Here is a 21253-nt window from a genome sequence, read left to right on the forward strand (position 1 = left end):
TTAAAATGCTTTCTTTGCTTGCACAATATCCCTTGTCTTAATTCCTAGGGCCTTGGGAATGGAGGGGGGTGCTCAGCTTGGCTCAGGACAAGGATGCCCTGTTAAATGGCTACCGACTTTTCCTTGCTTAGGAAAGAGACTTGCCCACTCCCCTCACCTAGCTTTTTTGGTGGATAATTGGACATAAAGAGTCTCATGAACTTTCCTGCCCAGCTGGCTTCCAAATTCAATCCTCAGATCACAGCCTCCCAATGAGCCAGGATGGCAGGCATATATGTAATGACATCCTGATCAAGCGCCCAGTCAATTTTTACATGTTGATTGAGTCAATCAAGGAGAATGGACCCGCAGTTTGTTTTGTGCTGGGCAGAGTTCTGGGTGCTGAAGGGAACAATCAGATGTGACTCTGATCCAAGCTATACCATTCTGGATGGGAAGGAAGGAAATGTACAAGTAAGCAGATGACTGGAGGAGAAAATTAGAACAAGTCCTATGAAGAAAATCACATAGGACGCCATGCTGGAGTGACGGCAGGGCTATTTGGGATGGGTGGTCCAGGGAAGACCCTGTGGGGGAGGTGACATGTGGTGTGAATGGTAGAAAGAGGCATCAGGTGCACGTCGGAGGGAAGATTATTCCGGGCAGAGAGGACTGCAAATGCAAAGGCCCTGGGGCCTTTGGGGTGGGGGCAGGAATGGACTTGGCCTATTCAAAAAGAAGAAATATTGAGGATTGGAGTGGTATGATGTAAGGAGGTGAGGTGAAAACAGAAGGCAGGGAACACATGACCACACTCTCCGGGGGGCATCAACCCATCCTAAAAAGCAGGACAATGGTGGTCCTGGCTGAAGTGGGCACTTTGGGAGCACAGTAAAGCCACCCAAGGGTCCCAGAGATCAAACCCCACTTGATCATTTTTTTCTTGGTGGCTGTTGTCCACTGCCCCTGCTTAGTTTGCTCTCCTCCAGTAAAGCTGCACACGGAGTGCCTTTCCTGGCTTTCCCTCTCCCTGAAGGCTATGAGAAGGAGCCCAAAGCCTCTTGTGTCATAAACAGCATTTCTTGCTATAAAATGGGGGTCTCAGAGCAGACCTCCCAACAGCACCGATCATGGGGTCTTCATCACCTCTTCCCTTGTGGTGAGACTCTCCCAGATGGCCTCCACCCTGAAGAAGGTACGCTGCAACCCCTGCCTCACTCATTTCCCAAGCCACTGGACTACTGCTGTTGTCTCAACTCTTGCCAGACATGCATGGCTCAGATCCCCTGCTGTCTAGCCTATGCCTACACCCTGAGGGGTCCTTGCTGTAAGCACATACAACCCTTTGCCTGAAGATTTCCTAGGGTCACAGGAGAGTGCTCATCTGAAACCAGGGCAGGTTGAGAGTTCTGCGGAGCAGCCATGGTGGGTCAGTACTTTGGCCCTCTCACTTTCTGTTGCAAAAACTATGATTTCTGCTGCAAAAACTATGAGGCACCCTCAAAGTCTTTTGGAGATCGCCGGTGGTTTTAGTTCCAGATGCTGACATCTCAACTGCCTCTTCTTGATCTCTTCTTGCCTGTCTTAGTTTCCTACTCATCGTAACTAGATGCTTCCTTTCACCCTAACCCCCTTGACCTGACTCCTTGCCTTAAGGTTGGCTTGGGGTGGGGTGGGGAGGGGCGAACCTGGCCTATGCCCAACAGCTGATTGGCTGCTGCCAATCAACAACCTTCAGGTTGAGATCATTACAGTCCCAGCACTGCTGCACATTGCATTTCCCAGGTAAAATGGCATAGGTTCACTTTCCAAAGTGCCAGGGAAACCTTGGAGGACCAGCTGCCAGGTGATGCCTTTGGTGTTTCACTCCAGGCTGCTGTCCCCAGGTCAGGCGATGAATGGACCCATTGGGATCTATATGGACCTCCCTCAGAGTTCCTTCTGGCTTTCTCCCTCCCAAGCTTAGGTTACCACTTTTCAGATCCTTTTGTATGGCAGTGTTTATGCGCCACCTGATGGAGGTGCAGGTGTGACAGGCCCTGGTGCCCCGTGGCAGCCTCCGGATTCCTGTGAGCAGGAAGCAAGCACACTGCCTGCACCATCCTGGTACCAGACAGCCTTCACGCAAAGCCCTTCCCACCCCCAGCTCCCACATACTTTAGGTGCTCTTAAATGTTCTCCTTTGCTTTTTGAACAAACTAAATGCACAAAAGACGAATGGGAAAACGCAAGTGTCATTAGTTCATGTAAATGTAAAGAGGGGCCTTTTTGTCGATTCAAGTGTGTGACTTTCTTAGGCTGGTATCAATGTTCTTGGGAGGCTGAATGAGGCATCAGGTTCTGGGGGTGGGCATGGAGTGAGACCATTAGCAGGAGATGGCACACTCCATCTGGGAGAGAGAAGTTCACTAAGAGTCCCTCTCTAGCTTCAATAGACTTAAGAGCTAGGGATTCTGCACACCAGTCTGTCAACTTTTGTCACCCTGACTCTCCTGAGTGCTATCCCCGTGCTTCTTTGTGCTCAAAGCTAGAGCTCTACCACTTGAACCATAGCGCCACTTCTGGTTTTTGAATGGTTTATTGGAAGTAAGACTCTTATGGGGACTTTCCTGCCTGGTTTGGCTTTGAGCCACGATTCTCAGATCTCAGCCTCCTGAGTAGCTAGGATTACAGGAGTGAGCCACCAGCACCCATTTTTAAGCTCCTATAGTTTAGTGTCTTTCCTTCTTGCCATCCATTCTGTTGACTAATTTCTTTTTTGAACTTGGAGGACCTCCCTGCTGATTATAACCATGACATTTGGATTGGCCTAGGAGATACTCTGTGCTAATATTATTGCAGGTTTCCTAGAAGTTTGAGTTTACAAATAATTTGTAGCAAATTAGACTCTTTCCATCTAACAACTGACTCTGACTACGAGATCAATGGTTCCCCTAATTCGGTCCTTGTCTCTCTCCCTAAATATGAAGTGCTTGGGTATGTGTGTACTAAAGGTTTTATGTTGTATCATTGTTAGGTAATCACTCTAATCAGTGTGATCAACTGATCACATGGAAAATCATCATTAATTTATAAGGGATAGTAACAACAGCATGGCGTAGTAGCTTTATAAATTATTTTTTTGGTCTTTTCTTTTTAGGTACTGGGGATGAAACCCAGTGTTGCACTTGCTAGGCAAGCACTTAGTCACTGAGCTACATCCCAGCCCTATAAATGTTGAAATATATTTCAGTATATAAATAGTGAAACTCAGGTAGCTTGAATCTTCAAGTCACTGCATGGAGGATGGCACTGTGGCCTTGGAGAGTCAACTGAATCCTCATTAGAGTGTGTGAATGATAAATAAACGATGAACAAATCTTCATTGTATTAAACCACTGAGGTTTATTTATTTATTTTTATTTATTTATTTATTTTTGCTAGTCCTGGGGCTTGAACTCAGGGCTTAGGCGCTGTCCCTCAGCTCTTCAGCTCAAGGCTAGTGCTCTACCACTTGAGCCACCGTGCCACTTCCAGCTTTTTTCTTTTTTCTTATGTGGTGAGGAGGAATCGAACCCAGGGCCTCATGCATGCAAGGCAAGCACTCTACCACTGAGCCACCTTCCCAGCCCTCCCTGAGCTTCTTTTGCACAAGGCTAGCACTCTATGACTTGAGCTACAGCACCACCTCTGGCCTTTTCTGTTTATGTGATACTGAGGAATTGAACCCAGGGCTTCATGCACGCTAGGCAAGCACTCTACCACTAAGCCACATTCCCTGAGATTTTTGAGGCTATTTGCTACTAAACTATAACTTAGTCTACTCTAATGTGCATGTATTCTAGAATTGTGTTTCTAAAAGATTTTGACCGTGGACCGTAATAAGAAATCTAGTTTATGTCATGAACCAGACAGGCAGACAAACAGACAAACAGATTTCTGTACTTACCTCCTAGAAACATATTTCAGGAAATAATACTTATCTTTAATAGGTATGACCTAGTCTACTCAAGACTATCCTATTTTATTCTATTAAAATACCCTAGTGTTGACTTCCAAAGTTGATTTTACAACAACTAATGGATGTAACTTAAATATGAAAAGAATGCCACTGCTGACCATACTTTGTGTCCAATGTACATGCTAATTGTGTCTTTTGTGTATTCTTACTAAGACAGGCAGGCTTTTTAGGTCTCTCTTTGGCAAATTTTTATTATCTGCTCCTACAAATGATGGAAGTGTTTTCATGTAAGATATAGCACATCTCACATAATTTCTGGAAGGTAATGTTTTATTGTTGAGCCTCTTAATTTACAACATATATTTTTAAATTTACTTATAAAATTTTGTCACAGGGAGTAACAATATTAACCTGATTAATCATTATCCAGTTATTTTCATTTTTAAAATAAATGACTATAAATACTCTCTTGCATTAGGATCAGGGATATCATGAAACATCACTAGCTAGACATAATTTAGTGTTAATACTGATGCAAAAAATGAAATAGAGACCAAATATTTGTATATAGCACTATATATATTTATATATACTATATTCTCATATCAAAACTTGCCATTTCTATTAAGAAGCTGATAAGTTACTCTCTGATTTCATAAATTATGCCACAACTGTGAAAATATGGACAACTTTTATATTTGTGCTGCATATATAAGACATTTAATGTTTATACAGAGAGCTGCAAAATTACAGAGGAGACATAATGGGACTCGATGAACATTTTCACCTGAATTTCCACTGGCTTTCTCTTAGCCAGGATCACCTTGATATTCTCTGAATATTCTTTTAGAGATGAATATGGTGTCTATTTCTTCAATAAATACACATACACACATGTTAAGTATATGTGTGTATATACATTTATACAGGTGTATATATATACACATATACACACATGTATATAGTCTACATATGTATATATATATATTTCTGTGTGCACTTAAACACACAGGCACACATAATGTCCTTTGGTTTATTTTCAGACCATTAATGTGAAATGCATTTTCAATGACTTCCATTTATTTTTCTTTAAATCTAAACTGGTTTAAAAAGATCTTTGCAACAAGTAATAAATTTCTTTAAAAAATCATAAATATTGTTACACTTAAAAGCATATACAGGGATAGTTCACAGGGTGCTAGAGAAGACAGAAATTCATGCCAATATGGGGAAAGAGAGAATAGAAGTGAGGATTCTCTGTTCAAGTTACCACCATCAGGGAGTCAAACCTAGAGCTCTTGATTGCTGGTTTGAGTCATGGATGCTGTATGGGAGGGAGGGGTTGGAGCTAGGAGTGGCTAGGAACAAAGAAACGTTTCTTGTGAGTGGCTGGGCACTGAGGTTGGGTGTGAAGCCCGTCCTGGGGTAAGAACACAATATGACAACAGGTCACCTTGGTTAAAAGTATTTGGGAGTGAATGCTGTCTTTTGAGGTTGGCAACTCTAACCTTTGGGTGTCATGTCCAATGTGCTCATGGATTTCTAAGTTGGAAAGGTAGCAACTAGGTCTTTTCCTAAGGGATTGCTTAACGCAGGCTCAAGCTACGAAGGGGAGAGCTGATAAGTGCCCTTCTCATCAAGATAGGCTCCTCACAAATGGAGGTCTCCAAGAATACAACTGCTCCTCCAATGTACCACCTTCACTCCTTCCACACCTCTCTCAGAAAAAATGCAGTTTCCCTAACATATCAGAGACATTTCTTTCCAATTATGCTTTTGGAAAGCAAAGTCCAAGCACGTGTGTAAAGCTGTAAAACTCATCAACAAGCCAAATCCAACCCAATCAACTCCTCACCTCCTAGTCACACCAGAGCAGAAAGCCCCAAAGGAACGTTCTTTTTAATAAAAAACGAACCAACTACTTTTTCATAGACTTGTTGCTAGATTTGCTTTCATGTTTTCTTTTGAATAGCTATAAAAGAGAATCCCTGAAAATAAATATGTATGCATGTGTGCGTGTGTGTGTGTGTGTGTGTGTGTGTGTGTGTGTGTGTGTGTGTGTGTGTGTGTGTGTGTGTGTGTGTGTAACTCTATACAAATGGGAAGAAATTTGGGCTGCTCCAGCAGATTTGACAATAAATCTGAGCAACAGCTGGTGTAAGGAGAGCCACACTATGTAAGGTTTCCTAGCAGGCTGGTTGAGGAGAGTGAGTTATGATCTTAGTGTTGATGGTAAAGGTCCAGCGATCATATTTGGAATCTTTTTTTTCTCTCCTGTTGAGTGTTGATGGTAAAGGTCCAGCGATCATATGTGGAATCTTTTTTTTCTCTCCTGTTGTGATTTAGGCTCCCTGTGGATGGCTTCTCGCTCATCACGTCACTCAAATCTCTGATACCCCTTATGAATTTTTCTAAATTGAAGTTTGCAGCTTTCCCTGTGCATTAAGAGTGGCAGAGGCCCGCCTTCCCCCAGCTCTGCCTCAGCTTTGCTTTCCATGTTATATAACAGCTCCTCACTGAGACCACAGACAAATGTTCTCCAGTCACTGTAGGTGCCTTTTTCTTTTTCTTTTTCTTTTTTTTTTAATAACATGCGTTTGCTCAGATAGGAAAAAAAATCAAAGGAAAAACGGTCCCAGTTTTGTTTGCAGGATATCACCCATTTGAATGACAGAAATAAAGAAGGTAGAGTCACACGTAGGACATAGATGTTATGGGGGAAACACTATATTTGGGGCATAGAATAAAAAAGATCACTTCCATTGTAATGAAAATAATCACTGACAGTGAGCAAAGTGGTTGATTAAGAAGATGGCATTGCCGGTGTGTGTGGGTGACAGTAATTGCTAGGTACCTGCTGGAAACACGGGGTGAGGACAGAGGCAGAGACAGAGAGGGAGGGAGACCGTGGAGGCAGAAACATGGCCCTAGTTTTTGCTTAGAATACTTTTCAGGCTTCTCTCCACAGCTTCATCCAGCTCTTCCTCTAGCTCTTGCTTCTTGGACATGGCCAGCTTCGACTGGTAATCTCTTACCACTTGGTCAATATACGGGGCACTCTGTGTACCATGTAGCATCAGTGTCCATTCCTTCAGCACCCCCTTCTGAGGTGCACTGCCCACAAACCCCAGCTCCAGGGTCCAGGTTCCTCGGGCATCTTCTCCCCAAGTGTGGGTGGTCATAAAAGGCCACTTGTCAAAGCCCACTTTGGAGTCATCATCCCTGGGACGCCGGCTTAGTAAAATCGACTTGGTGCCCATAGGGGAAGTCATGTTGATGTTCAGATCCCCTCTCCTGGTGGCATTGACCGTGATGACAGCTTGGACGTGCTCCAGGTAGCGGACAAAATTTTCCTTTCCTTCACATGCATCTGTGCTGAGGGTCAGCACCAACTTGCCCGTGGGTGGAATTTTCCTGAGGGCAAAAGGAAAGAAGAGGTGGTGAGGGAAGGTACTAAGGTACTCTTAGGGTAGCAGGAAGAGAAGGTGGCTTTGGGGTTAATCCAACAGACGTGAATTTTATTCCCATCTTTCCTTGTGAGTGTAAGCAAGTTCTGTACAGTTGGAACCCTCTCTGTGAGTAGAGAATGAAGCATATGCTGCTTTGTGCCCTCCCCCAACCCCCTCCACATCTCCTAAGTGCTCCAAGTGACTGCATATGTGCAGATAGCCTGACTACTTCCCACCTCCGGCACCAGCATCTTCCTGCTTTGCCCCAATTGTTCAGCCTACGTTCAGGCCACGCAAAGGTTTAGGATCTCACCCCTCAATAGAAACCCTGTACCATTGCATTGCCCTTGGGGCCAAGGCTTCAAACTGAAGAGTGTTTCTGAACTACTTCTCATTAATAAAGGCAATTCTATCCCTGGGAAGTTTATGTACACTTTTAACTAGTTTTCCTGGGGTGATGCCATGAATCCATGACCCGGATGGTCAGTTTTTCCAGTTTTCCTGGTTCACAGGCTCTGGGAGAGCATGCTGACCAACATACAAAGCATTCACTTCTTTTATTGAGATGCAGTGATGGTGGCAGAAGCAACCCCCGGTGCTGCGGTGTGACTGCTCACTACACTGGAGCTGGGCCCCTGAAAGTACACACATTTGTCTGGGCTGGGCTGGGAATGCTGTTACTCTGAAATTAAATTAAAAGCCTGATGTGAATTCCAGGGCCAACAAGCTCCGGCAAGCTTTCTGGCAGGCAGCGTAGCTTTGGGGAAGCCTAGGGGCAGTACGCTCACTGTTCCAAATCCATGGGCTCCACTTCAGTGGATCCAACCAAGCACAGATGGGAAATATTTGGAAGCAAATTTGCATCTCTACTGAATATGTATAGACTGTTTTCCTCATCACCATTCCCTAAACAATATAATAACTATTTGCATAACATTTGCATTGTATAATATAGGTAATCTAGAGGTGACTTAAAGCATACAGGAGAACATGCATAAGTTATTCACAAATATGATACCATTTTATATGAAGGACTCCAGCATTCATGGATTTGAGTATTCATGGGGGTGTGAGGGGTGCCCCAGGAACAAACTCTCCACATATACCAAGGGCTGACTTTGATATTTGTCATCTTGCTCTCTCTCTCTGTCTCTGTCTCTGTCTCTGTCTCTGTCTCTGTCTCTGTCTGTCTCTCTCTCTCTCTCTCTCTCTCTCCAGTCCTGTGGCTTGAACGTAGGGCCTGGGCACTGTCCCTGAGCCTCTCTGTGCTCAAGGCTAGTGCTCTACCTCTTGAGCCACAGAGGTTCCTCTGGCCTTTTCTGTTTACTGAGGAATTGAATCCAGGGCTTCATGCATGCTAGGCAAGCACTCTACCAGTAAGCCACATTCCCAGTCTGTTTCTTTCTCTTTCTCTTTCTCTCCCTCTTTCTCCCTCCCTCCCTTTCTTTTTCTTTCTTTTTCTCTTCTTCTTTCTGTTTCCTTCCTTCCTTCCTTCCTTCTTTCCTTCCTTTCTTCCTTCTTTTCTTCTTTCCTTTCCTATTTCTTTCTTTTTGTCTCACTTGCATTTTATGATCTTCCTACAGTGATCATATATATTGCCTTTATAAAAAGAAAAGAAAAAAATTCATTCTAAAGGAAAAAGAAGATATGTGCTAAGGAATAGTCAGGTTGCAAGAAGTTAAAATAGGAAATGTTATGGAACCAAAAGAACCTCAGCACAGAAACTTTAAATAGTCACGGGTATTACTTCGCAGGCTGTGTTCTAACAGTTCTTCCTGCAGAAAATGAAGTAGGCACGAAAAGACTTAGTGAAGCCGGGCGCTGGTGGCTCACGCCTGTAATCCTAGCTACTCAGGAGGCTGAGATCTGAGGATCGCGGTTCAAAGCCAGCCCGGGCAGGAAAGACCGTGAGACTCCTATCTCCAATAAAACCACCAGAAAACCGGAAGTGGCGCTGTAGCTCAAGTGGTAGAGCGCTCGCTTTGAGCTGAAGAGCTGAGGGACAGCACCCAGGCCCAGAGTTCAAGCCCCACGACGGACAAAAAAAAAAAAAAAAAAAAAAAAAAAAGACTTAGTGACTTCCCCCCTCTTTGATCTTATAGAGATGGTGGACAAAAGCCTAGAATTCAAATCCTGTAAAAGACAGAGAATGACTTGTATCTTTATTTATTGCACATCATTGTAAATGTTGCCTTGAACTTAGAAGCAGGTATTTTCAGGGGGGAGGGGTGTCTCATGCAACGCTTGTCAAGTGTGTGATAAATTCATGTAGTTGTGACTATTTTATTAGAGCCATAAAATAGTAATAATAACAGTCATTGTTTCTCAAGTGCTGTAAACACCTGTGGTATGGTAGTCCTGTAGAACACTCAGTGGCTGGTTATTTGAACTTTACTTTTTCCTAGTGGGACAGAGTCCACCTGAACACCTAACCACATAGGAAGACATCTGTCATGTGATTGACTAAGCTGTTTTCTCTCTCCCTCATGCTGCTTCCAGCATTCATACCAACACAATACACGTTGTCAGCTGAGCACCAGTAGCTCATGCCTGTAATCCTAGCTACTCAGGAGGCTGATATTTGGAGGCTGATATCTGAGTATCTCAGGCTGAGTATCTCAGTTTGACGCTAGACCAGGAAGGAAAGTCTGAACTCTTATCTCCAATTAACCACTGAAGAGAAAAAAAACTACCACCACCAACATCCTGGAAGTGGAGCTGTGGCTTGAGTGGTAGAATACTAGCCTGTAGCAAAAAAGCTCAAGGACAGTACTCAGACCCTGAGATCAAGCTCCAAGATGACACAAAGAAAGACAGACAGACAGACAGACAGACAGAATGATAGAGAGAAAGAAAACAGAAAGAAAGAAAGAAGGAAAGAAAGAGAAAATATGTTATTTATTCCCAAATCCTCTAAATATTAAGAGTTGGAACATGCTTTTGGCCACGGCCTTAAAGAAGCTGCAGGGAGATTCTCTTGGGACGCACATATAAGTCCTGGTGGTGTTCTGAGCTAACTGCTTCCTTCTGTGTTGGCTGATGGCACTGCCTTTGCTTGCTCTGCTCACGAGGCAGGTGCAGTTGGTCGCAGCCAGTTGCATTTTTCTTTTGATCCTCGTTGAACACCCTTCACTGACTCTCTTCATAGCAAAGTCTCTTTAGAAAATCACTTTTCAAATTGACTCCTTCTTGGGGAAGATAAATGCTCACAAAATGAATAAATCTGACAATCATTCTCTGCTCTCTTCTTATATGCTGTCGCTGTGCAGCCCCAAATATCCTATCATGGGAAATGGTAGCTGCCAAGGCTGTTCACAGTGAAGCTCCTTGGAAGTGTGACTCCAGGTAACAAGGGCCACCTCTGTCAAGTGGCACAACCAGCCTTGGGCTTCCATGCAAGCTTTTCTGACCAGCCTCTGTGCTCCCCAATAAGTATAACTGCCCTAGAGCTAACTCTCCTGCATTCAAGAACAAGTTCAGGTGTGGGACTGGGTGAGGAAGGCATTGAGGGATGCAATCACAGTCAGGGATCCTTCCCAAGTTTGTGCTGAGGATGTAATCTATGGCTTTGTATCTGCAAGGCAAGCGCAAGCGCTCTGTGCTGAGCTACACCCTAAACCTGAATGCATTATAAGCACATTATATATTATAATTCATTGTAAGTATATATGATGTCACTTGGGACATGCATTTCTATGTTTTTAAATTATTATGGGGCTTGGGTGGAAAGTTTACTGATTAAAGTGAACATTATGAGATTATGGACTGGTCCATGGGGGAAAACCTCATAGTTCTGTAATGATCCATTTGACTCAGTGAGTAGACAATGGGCATGCTCACCCATGGAGGATGCTCACCCAGTGAGGATGTGGGCCAATGGGATGAGCATCCGAGAGGGCTTGCTTGTCTACAAGAGTCTACTTTAAGCAATAAATGTGCCCAGTTTGCAATTCACAGAAAAACTAGGCAAGGATTCCATCCCCAGTTCTAGGAGCTCATCTTCTTTCTGCAGTTCTGAACTGAACATGTTTAAAATTGTGGATCAGAGGGAGAGGAAAAATTGCATTTATCAAGGGCTTTGTTCCTGAGCTTTTTTTTTTCTCAAGGTTTACACTGTACCTCTTGAGTCTCAGCTCCACTTCCAGCTGTTTTGGTAGTTAATTGGACATAAGACTTTCCTGTCTGGGCTGGCTTTGAACTGAAATACTCAGATCTCTGCCTCCTGGGTAGCAAGGTCTATAGGCATGAGCCATTGATGGCTGGCTAGTTTTTTTTTTTAAGATGAGGTTTTGCTATGTAGCCCAAGTTGGCCTTGAACTCACAACCCTCCTGACTCAGCCTTCTCATTGGGCCATTGGTGAACCAATGAGGATAGCAAGAAATCAAAGAGGTATTCTTATTGGCCAATTCTCTTGTCATGAAGGGGAAGTGGGAAGGAAAATTGGCATGCTTGGCTAAATCAGTGATTTCTATGTAAGAAATTCCTCCCTCAGGTCCCTTCTCATGGCACGCTGCCTCATTCAGAACAAAATCAAATCCTTCCCTTGTTCTGTGAGTAGAAGGTATAAGCTAATTGTGATATGGTCACACCTTGAGACACTCTTCAATAATAAGAATAAACTATAAGTACATACTAAATTTGACTGAATCTCACAAACAACTAAATTAGAATAAGATTAGTTAGATAGAAAAGAGAGCAGAGTATTGATTCTCTTTACACTGAATATAGAATAGGCAAAGTAATCTATAGAGTTAGAAGTAAGACAAGTGGTCCCCACTGGGGAGAGGATGTTGGAAGACCCTATAGGGGTCCTGGGACATAAGTCCTATTCTCTTTACTAATGTGGGCACTGGTTACATTGGTTGATTTGTACAATTAAAAATAATCACATAAGCTGGCCCACACCTGAAATCCTAACTACTCAGCGGGTTGAGGTCTGAGGGAACCTCACTAACAAGCACATGGAACAAACATAAGGCCTTGAGTTTAAACCTAAGTACAATACTAATACTAATACTAATGCTAATGATGGTGATGATGATGATAACTGCTGAAATAGTTATAGCTCACACTTTTTGATTATACATTTCTGTTCTCTGTGAATGCCAGAGCACCTCCCCCCCCAACCCCACCTCCACCCAAGTTGGGCAACTCTGTGACTCTGCCTAGGAACTGTTTGTTCCTGAATCAGATCCAGTGCTTGCCTCTGACAGGGAGGGGGAGTCCAGCTGTGTGGGCGATCTTATGACACCATCTCTGGGCCACTTGGACATGCAGTAGCAGAAGCAGTGTCCCGACTTACTCAGGGTCCTGGACAGAGCCTCCCACACAATGGAATCTTTCAGGCACAGTTTTCCAATCTTTAGCCATTTTCACCATGGCGCCCGCATCGAGGACTCCGTAACCAAAGAGATGATTAAACTCCAGTCCCACTCCATTCCGCCGCCACTGATGGACCTCGTCATGAAGCTGGTTCCGTTTGGAGGTGAGCACGGTCAGATGCTGCATGTCTCGCCAGGTCAGACCCAGACTGGTTGTTAGAGGCAGAGAGTGTGAGAGCAAGGGCGAGAGGCAGGGAGAGAGAGGAAGAGGAACGTGATGAAGGGAAGTGATGCTCAGGACACAGACCCTTTAGTCTACAAACCCCATGCAAGGAAGGTTCCACACACTATTTGGGACCATTATTATGTCAATTTACAAAGTCTTCTTGCTTTTCTTTTTTGTTTTTGGATACGGTTAAAACTCACAATATTCTTTTCTTTTAATTTTTAAATTTATTATGTATTTATTTGTCCGTTGTGGGGCCTGGGCCTGGGCGCTGTCCCTCAGCTCTTCAGCTTAAGGCTAGTGCTCTACCACTTGAGCCACAGTGCCACTTGCAGCTTTTTCTGCTTATGTGGTGCTGAGGAATCAAACCCAGGGCCTCATGCATGCAAGGCAAGCACTCTACATCTGAGCCACCTTCCCAGCCCCTCTTTTTGTATATAACAATATTCTTATTGATAATATATTTTGCAATTTATGTAGCAGATTTTTTTCTGGAGTGGTAATGGGGTTTCAACTCAAGGCCTCACATTTATTTGCCTGGGCTTTACCACTGAGCCATATCTCTAGTCCTTTTCTGCACTTCTTTTTGTTATTGTTAAATAGTTTGCTTTTCTTAACATATTTTTGCTTCCAAAGAATATCCTAACACACATTAGATTGGCTAAAATGAAAAAGATTGACAAGATCACATGTCAAAGACAGGGAGCAACTGCAATGCATGGAATTTGTGTACGAATTATTGTACCCACTCTGGGAAACTGGTTGTATCTCCTAAGACTTTTCCATCTGCTTAAGCCACAGCCCAGAAATTCTATTCCAAAAAATGTGTATCTATCCATCAGCCTTATGCACTGCTCACAGCCCCGACTTGCATATCCCCCAAGTATCCTTTTGTAGTAGAATGAATCAACCATCAAGGTATAATTTAGAGAATGTAGAGTATTACAGAGGGGTAAGAAGGAGTGAACTACAATTACAAGTACAACGTTGACCTGAAGAAGCTAGACACAAAAAGAGAATGCATACAGTTTGAGTATATCCACAGGTGCTGCAAGCTGGGGGGTCCTAGGACCATTGAGGGGTTGTTCCTACTGGGAGGTGCTTGGCCCCTGGGACGCTGCCCTCAGGAAAGAGTAATGTAGATCCCAGGGGACCCTTGTCTCAAGAGCAAGGTTGTCTCCTTCCTATTCTCGGCTTCCTGTCTAGCCATGTGGTATCTGCTCACGTGTGCATCTACCATGATGACATCTGCCATGATATGACATAGCCAGAAGTTCCCTCAGCAGCGGCCAAAATGATGGAGTGCTTGATCTTGGACTTTCAGCTTCTCAACTGTGAGCAAAAGTACTCTTTTGTAATTAAGTATCTAGCATCAAGTAGTTCATTATAGCAAGGTAAAATGGAGGACAACAGAGAACATATTGTTGGACTCAATTTGTTTAAAGTGCAACAGGAACAGTGTTGTGGGAAATGGGATGAGTGGTTGGTTGTGAGTCATGACTGGAAAGGGACTCAGCTGACAGTACTCTTTCTTGACCTGGGAGATGACTACCTGGTGTGCTCAATTTTGGAGAAATGAGACTGCCAGTTCTTGTAGGACAGAGATAATATCTTCAATATTTGTGTCCCAATGCCCAGGACAGTCCTTGGTGCATTGTTTACTGAACAAACCAGTCTTGCTTGCAAATGGTATTTCCTGTGGAAATTAGTCTATTGTTACCTAGTGACTGATTTTTCAAACTACAAGTCATAACTAAGTTGTGAGCTAGGAAATCTGCTTATTGCACATATATATAGTCTACTTAGGCTGCATACTAAAATCATTTTGGGGACATTTAAAATCCCTGTGCTTATGCTGTATCTCAGACCAATTAAACCACAATCTCTGGAAGAGAATCTTAGCCATTGGAAAGTATTACATTTTCCAGATCATTTGAATAGGTAGATATCCTTGTAAAGCAGAGATGTGATGTGTGGGACTCTCATTTGTAAGTGGACCAGGAGAGAAAACAATAACAGGGTGATGTGCATGTAGATTTTTCATATAAATATTTTATATGAAACATTTGGAGTGTGTGTATTGGTGTGTGTGTTGTTCTGTAGTACAGAATTTATTTCTCACTGAGGGTCATGGTTAAAAGAATGGACAGATTTCAGAATTACTGTTCTCCTCAGAAGACAAATAATTTTAAGGACCAGGAACAATGTAATTCATTTGGTAAAATTTCAATGCAAACAAAATTCATTGATCTCGGGCTCTCAATCAGAGCCAGTGTGTTCCAATAATCCACATGTTCTTGAAATGCAGATCTTCTTTTAAGGAGAAAGTTCAAAGGAAGGTCAAGCTTATTTGAGAAGATTCAGAACAAATCTGGCACGCATGGTCCCCAGGGACCTGAAAGAATGGTGTGACATTTCCTGAAGTAGATTATAGCTAAAAGCACCGTGGTTTTGCTGGAATGGGATTCTGAATTTATGAATCCCAGAAGTGTTTTAGCAGATGAGGATCTAGATGACCTTGGAGTGGGCTGGCAGGGGGAAGAATCTTTTATGTTTGCTATAGGAGTGGGCAGTGCTCCCATTTCCTCAGATGTTTCTTCACAGATGTATTCTCATGCAGGAGATGGAGATGGAGATGGAGATGGAGATGGAGATGGAGATGGAGAGAGACAGACAGACAAGACAGACAGACAGACAAGACAGACAGACAGAGAGGAGTGCAGAGAGAAAAAGAAAGAGCAGAGAGAAAGAGCAGAGACAGAGAGGCACAAAGGGAAAGCACAGAGGGAGGGAGAGAGAATCCAAGCAAAGAACTTCTCACTTCTGAGATTAATCAGAGTCCCTACTGAGTACGTAACTGAATGCATGCTGTGGTTTGGTTAGCCATCTGCATATGTCTGAATGGTAAAATCAGGTCTCTTCTAATTGGCCTTTCTTAGTAATTTTAAAATTGATGGAAGATACTGTCTGCAAAATTTCACCAACCTGTGTTAAGTTTTAATCTTCACCTAGCAGCTCAAGACTCTCAGGTGATAGTTATTAAATAATAAAAAATGAATCTACAGACTATCGGCAAGAAAAGGTCACCGTGTTGGAGGTTGTAGGACAAGGAACATGACATATTCTCTCTTGTTCTTGAACATTCTATATAATAGTTGGGAAAATAAGACAGACATGGAAAGGTAGTTCATGTGAAGTGACTCCATGAATATCATTAAGTGTTGTGCTCGGGTATGATGCCCCAATTCTGGGCATGTCAAGGGGAGACCCTTTTCTTCACAGAGCCTGTAGTCTAGGCTTACATGGACAAGCCAGCATTAACAAAGTGACAGTTCTCATGATGGGGTCACTCAGGAGGCGGACGAAGGGTTGAGTAGAACCCCTGCAGATCCCACCTACTGGCTTTTACTGTGGTCCTCAAGCTCCCTGAATCAGAACCACTTGGACACTAGTGACAAATGTGAGTTCCTGACTCTCCTGAGTCAGCATCTTGAACGAGGTGAGACTGACACTCGGTAAGATGACTCTCCAGATGTTTCCTATGCACACCGATGTGAGAGAGCACTCCTCCAAGATGTGGCTCTCCACTGTGGCTCAGTCTTTGAACATGGTAAATACAATGATGTCAGAGTCTGGAGATTTTTTATTCCGTTGTCTTATTTTTGACTCCATAATGTCATTGCTTCTTTTGGGTCCAAGAGTTGGGTTGAGGAAAAACCCCAGCACTGGAACCTTCAAGGTATCACAGGATTTAGATCCAATGGTGGGAACTTGGACAAGTTGCTTTAACAGTTTGAACCCCAGCTTCATATCTTCAAAATGGGACAAGGCCTGACAGGTTTGCTCCAGGGTATGAAGTAAAGGATTAGATGTGCCAAGGAACTGGCACAGAATGAGTGTTCAATGAAGACTTTATTTTATTAGTAAAAAAATCTATTTTATATGTTGGGAATAGAAGTAAGAAAATAAATACTATTTTCCAATTAAAATATTGGTCAAAATATTTAAAAATACATCAATGAACAATTTCCAGTTTTAAGGTATAGCCAATTTTAAAATCCAGCCAAAAAATAAATCTCTCTCTCTCTCTCTCTCTCTCTCTCTCTCTCTCTCTCTCTCTCTCTCTCTCTGTGTGTGTGTGTGTGTGTGTGTGTGTGTGTGTGTGTGTGTGTGTGTACGCAAATGGCTCTGTTTGCCTAGGAGACCATGAGCCAATATTGCCCACTGAGGTTGAAAGGGAGACCCTTTCTATGTAGTTGGGAATTGGAATGATTAAATCCACTCCTTCTCCAGGACCTGCTCAGATCCCAACATGGTTCATTTTCAGAAAATGGTATCATTTGTGAGTAAGTTTTGGTTTCTATGCTTAATAAGTCAGAGATAGCTAGCTTTAATAGTTAAGCTCTGCTCAGTGGCCCATTCTGAGTCCTAAATTTTCCATCTGACTTTTCTTAGAAGAATCAAAGTTTAAAGAAGACACTCTTAATTTGGGAGCCTTTTCTAGAAAAGGAGAATAGTTACATCTTTTCTTTCTTTCTTTCTTCTTTTTTATGGGGGGGGGGGAAGGATGCTAGACTAGAAAATCTTTCAAACACTCCTGCCATCATATTAAAAAAGGCAAGTCTTGTCCTTTTTGTAAATCAGAAAATGCACTGCATACATGGAGGGCTACTCCAAGCATGGCTTGGAGATGGACGGTAGAAGCTGCCGTTGCTTAGCAACTGCTGACAGGCATATGGGAACTCAACTCTCCTTCCTCAGGAGCCGGAATCCAATTTCTCACAAGTTGTTGAATGATGCCTTCTCTGAGAACTCCCCACAAGGCAGGTGTTAACAGTCACTCTATGTATGTAGTGTTTTTGTGTTTGAAGACCACTTCTCAAACATAAGGCTAGCCTCTGCTTCACTGAGAGGAGGGAGGACAGCCGATGGATAGGTATCTCCACGGATGTTCATACCCAAGGTGAATGGAGTAAGCTGTGTAGTGCAAGGAGAGGGCTTTCCAGGAAAGCCCATGGCTTATTTTATTCTCCTTCCTTTCCTCTTTTCTTTCCCTCCCTCCCTCCTTCCCTTCCCTCTTCTCTTCCTTCCTTCCTTCCTTCTTTCCTTCCTTCCTTCCTTCCTTCCTTCCTTCCTTCCTTCCTTCCTTCCTTCCTCCCTCCCTCCCTCTCATCCCCCTCCCTCTCATCCCCCCTCTCTTTCTTTCTTTCTTTCTTTCTCTTTCTTTCTTTCTTTCTTTCTTTCTTTCTTTCTTTCTTTCTTTCTTTCTTTCTTTCTCTCTCTCTCTCTCTCTCTCTCTCTCTCTCTCTCTCTCTCTCTCTCTCTCTCTCTCTCTCTCTCTCTCTCTCTCTTCTCCTTCGTTCTTCTTTCTGGTTTGTTTGCTTGCTTTCTGAGGTGGTGTTTGAACCCAGGGTCTCTACTGCTGAGCCACACTTCCAACCTATACAATGAACAAACCTTGAGTAGAAACATGCTGTTTACTAAATGCTCTGAAATTCCTTGCTAGATATTCAGTTTGACAGTTTGATTTTTCTTTTTGTAGCTGATTGAGAGAATTTATTAGAGTAAATACCAAGGAACTCACAGATTATAAAAGGGGAATTTCATGAAGAAATATGTATGTGCTCCTATTTGGTATCTGAGTTGGGCATTGGAGCCTTCTGCTCTCTTAAGGGTGTAGCTTTATGCTGTATATGTGCATGCATATATGCACATGTGTGACTATATGTGCACATGAGATTTAAGGCTCATAGATCATTAGAAATGCTTAGGAGAGTTCATAATAGGTTCTCATACCCACATTTGCCTCCATGGGTACCTGGCATGGGGGGAGAGAGGCACATGTTAACCCACCCTTCAGATCTGGGCCCAGAGCTATAACATACTTAGCCTCTAAAGCCAGTGCAAACACCCCAGCTGCTTCAGGAGCAGCCGCAGATGTCCCAGAATGCCTCAGAGTGCAGTTGCCATACAAATCTGTGGTGGCCTGGAAGAGAAGAGATTGACTAATGAATGAACAAATCTTATCATGTTGAATCCCCAAACAATGGATCAGGCTATGAGATATTTGTTTTATTTAAAATATATCTTGTTCTGAAGATTAAGATGAAATTAAGGATAAGCTTAGCACCCAAATACCTCTCTCCTTTGGCATACATTTTATTCAAGTTTCCTAATAACCCATGCAAAAAGGGACATTATCATTTATCAGTACAGTATCCACAGGGTAAGTCAATTGTTCAAAGAAGCATAGAATATGGCCATTTCAAGGACTAGAAAGACTTTTATTTTCTGCAACAGAAAAGGGGACACCAGAGGTTAAAAAGTGATAGGTAAGTTCTATCCCCTGGTCCATGCAATGGTGCATTTTGTTAGGTTGGGATCAGTTTTAGGGTGATGACTCCATCATTTCTTCTTGAACGAAAGGGTGGTATTCCCTCCAAAAGAAAAGGAAGAGAGGGGAAAGTGGGTATCACAAAAGGAATAGGTCTGAGGTTCTCCCTTCCCCAACTGTCTGCTCTTCTCTGCAGGACTCTGGATGGGATAAAAAGAGCTAAGCCTTCCTTCTGCTTGGGAGGAGCTGGCATACTCTGACCAATAGGCAACCAGGTGGGTCACAGGAAAGACAGGCTGTTACCAGCCATGTCTCTTTTATGGAAAGGGCTTCTTCTGGCTCACAAAGCAGTCTGATCATCTCAACAAGATCAGAGCCCAGGGGAAAACGGGATCAAAACCTTAGATGGAAATAATGATTTTTTTTTATTTTGAGCTTCCATCTTTTCCTCTTTTGGGTAGTTGGTGGTGGGTGGCCATTAAGATGCAGTTCATCTATTGACTTCCATACTAAATCCTTAATTTGGAGGCCTGAGGAAAGAATTGTATGTGAGGAAAATAGGAAGGAAGAGACTCCCAGAGGGTAAATATGCTATACAGCTGTGATGTCTATTTACCATTGCACTATCCTAGTTCTCTAGGAAGGAGAATTCTCTCTCTCTCTATCCCTCCCTCCCTCCCTCCTTCCCTCCCCCCCCTTTCTGTATTTGGGCTTGAATTTAGGACCTCACGATCTCACTTGGCTTTCTTGCTCAAGGCTGGCACTTTATACCCTTGAACCATACTTCCACTTCCAACTTTTTACTAGTTAATTGCAATTATCATAACTGCCACTGGTTAATTACAGAGTTTTCTGCCTGGGCGGGCTTTGAACTGTAATCCTCAGAGCTTAGCTTCCCCGAGTAGCTAGGATTGTAAGTGTGAGCACCTAGCAAAGAAGGAAAAGTCTTTTGCTTCGAAAAGAGAAGAAAAATAACCTAACTCTCTAAGCCTTAATTTTTGCTTTTTAAGTCATGAATCTATTAAAAATACAATGAAAACCACACTTTTACCTTGAGGAAAAAAACCAGTTGTACCCAATTCTAAAGGGTTTAAGGGACCCAGAAAAGTCTATTGGTGGATATTATTATTTTTTTGTTGGTGGATATTATTATTTCTTTCTTTCTTTTTTTCAGTGATGAGGAACAAACCTAGAGTATCTGACATGCTACATCCTAGCAATGCTATATTGTCACTATTATAATACATAGGGTTCTTGGTTCAGATGGGGTTGTGGCATGATGTCTCAGTTCTTACAATTAATTATTCTTGCAAGTGATAAGCCAAGGCAACTTAATTATAAACCAGAGGCCATCATCATTTGTATACCAGAATATCAACAAGGACATCTATGGAAGGTGAGCTACACAGGGCTCCTCATCATTCTTGCTTTCAACGCATGTACGGTAGGTCTCCACCTTGATCACACAGTGTAATGAGACATGAGGAAAGTGGATCTTCTCCCAAGGCTTTGAGGAAAGGGAGTTAACATGTCCATCCCATAAGGAAGCAAGGGCAGGAAATGGCTTACACTTACCACACCAGCCTCGGGGTTTCTCTTCCTCCCATTGCTGAAGGTAGATGCCAAGGTGGAGGAGCAACTCTCATCGTACAGCGCAGTCCTGCCATCGTTGATGGCTGAATTGATGGAGATGGTCCACATGCTGGAGGCGTAGCCATCACAGTTGCAGTCATCATAGCTGCCGCCATCCCCGGAGGCCCACACGTAGATGCTGCCTTTGCCTCCTCGGCCCTACAAGAGCAAGGGAGGTGCTGCTGGTTAAGCCAACATCTAGAAGACAGGGGCTAACTTGGGGGCTGGCCCTGAAACAGATAGGGGGCAATATTCCCAGTCCAGGTGAAGCTCTGGCCCAGGGAGGGTCAGGATTTGGATTTCATCAACAAGTGGACATAGTGGCTGGTACTCTGTGTGTGTGTGTGTGTGTGTGTGTGTGTGTGTGTGTG

At 43.2% G+C, this 21253-nt stretch overlaps 1 protein-coding gene across 1 annotated transcript; it reads right to left on the reverse strand.

Annotated features, from left to right (window-relative positions):
• Window positions 1–5932: 5932 nt before the first annotated feature.
• Window positions 5933–21041, reverse strand: LOC138803712 (neuroendocrine convertase 2-like; the record flags this gene model as incomplete). Its single annotated transcript, XM_069987783.1, has 4 exons — window positions 5933–7333; window positions 12672–12899; window positions 18802–18902; window positions 20826–21041. Coding segments are annotated over 4 exons (1032 nt in total), but the record flags the coding sequence as incomplete, so codon positions are not given.
• Window positions 21042–21253: the final 212 nt, after the last annotated feature.

The sequence above is a fragment of the Dipodomys merriami genome, unplaced genomic scaffold, assembly GCF_024711535.1.
Source record: "Dipodomys merriami isolate MVZ:Mamm:240054 unplaced genomic scaffold, mDipMer1.0.p SCAF_346, whole genome shotgun sequence".
Lineage (NCBI taxonomy): Eukaryota > Metazoa > Chordata > Mammalia > Rodentia > Heteromyidae > Dipodomys > Dipodomys merriami.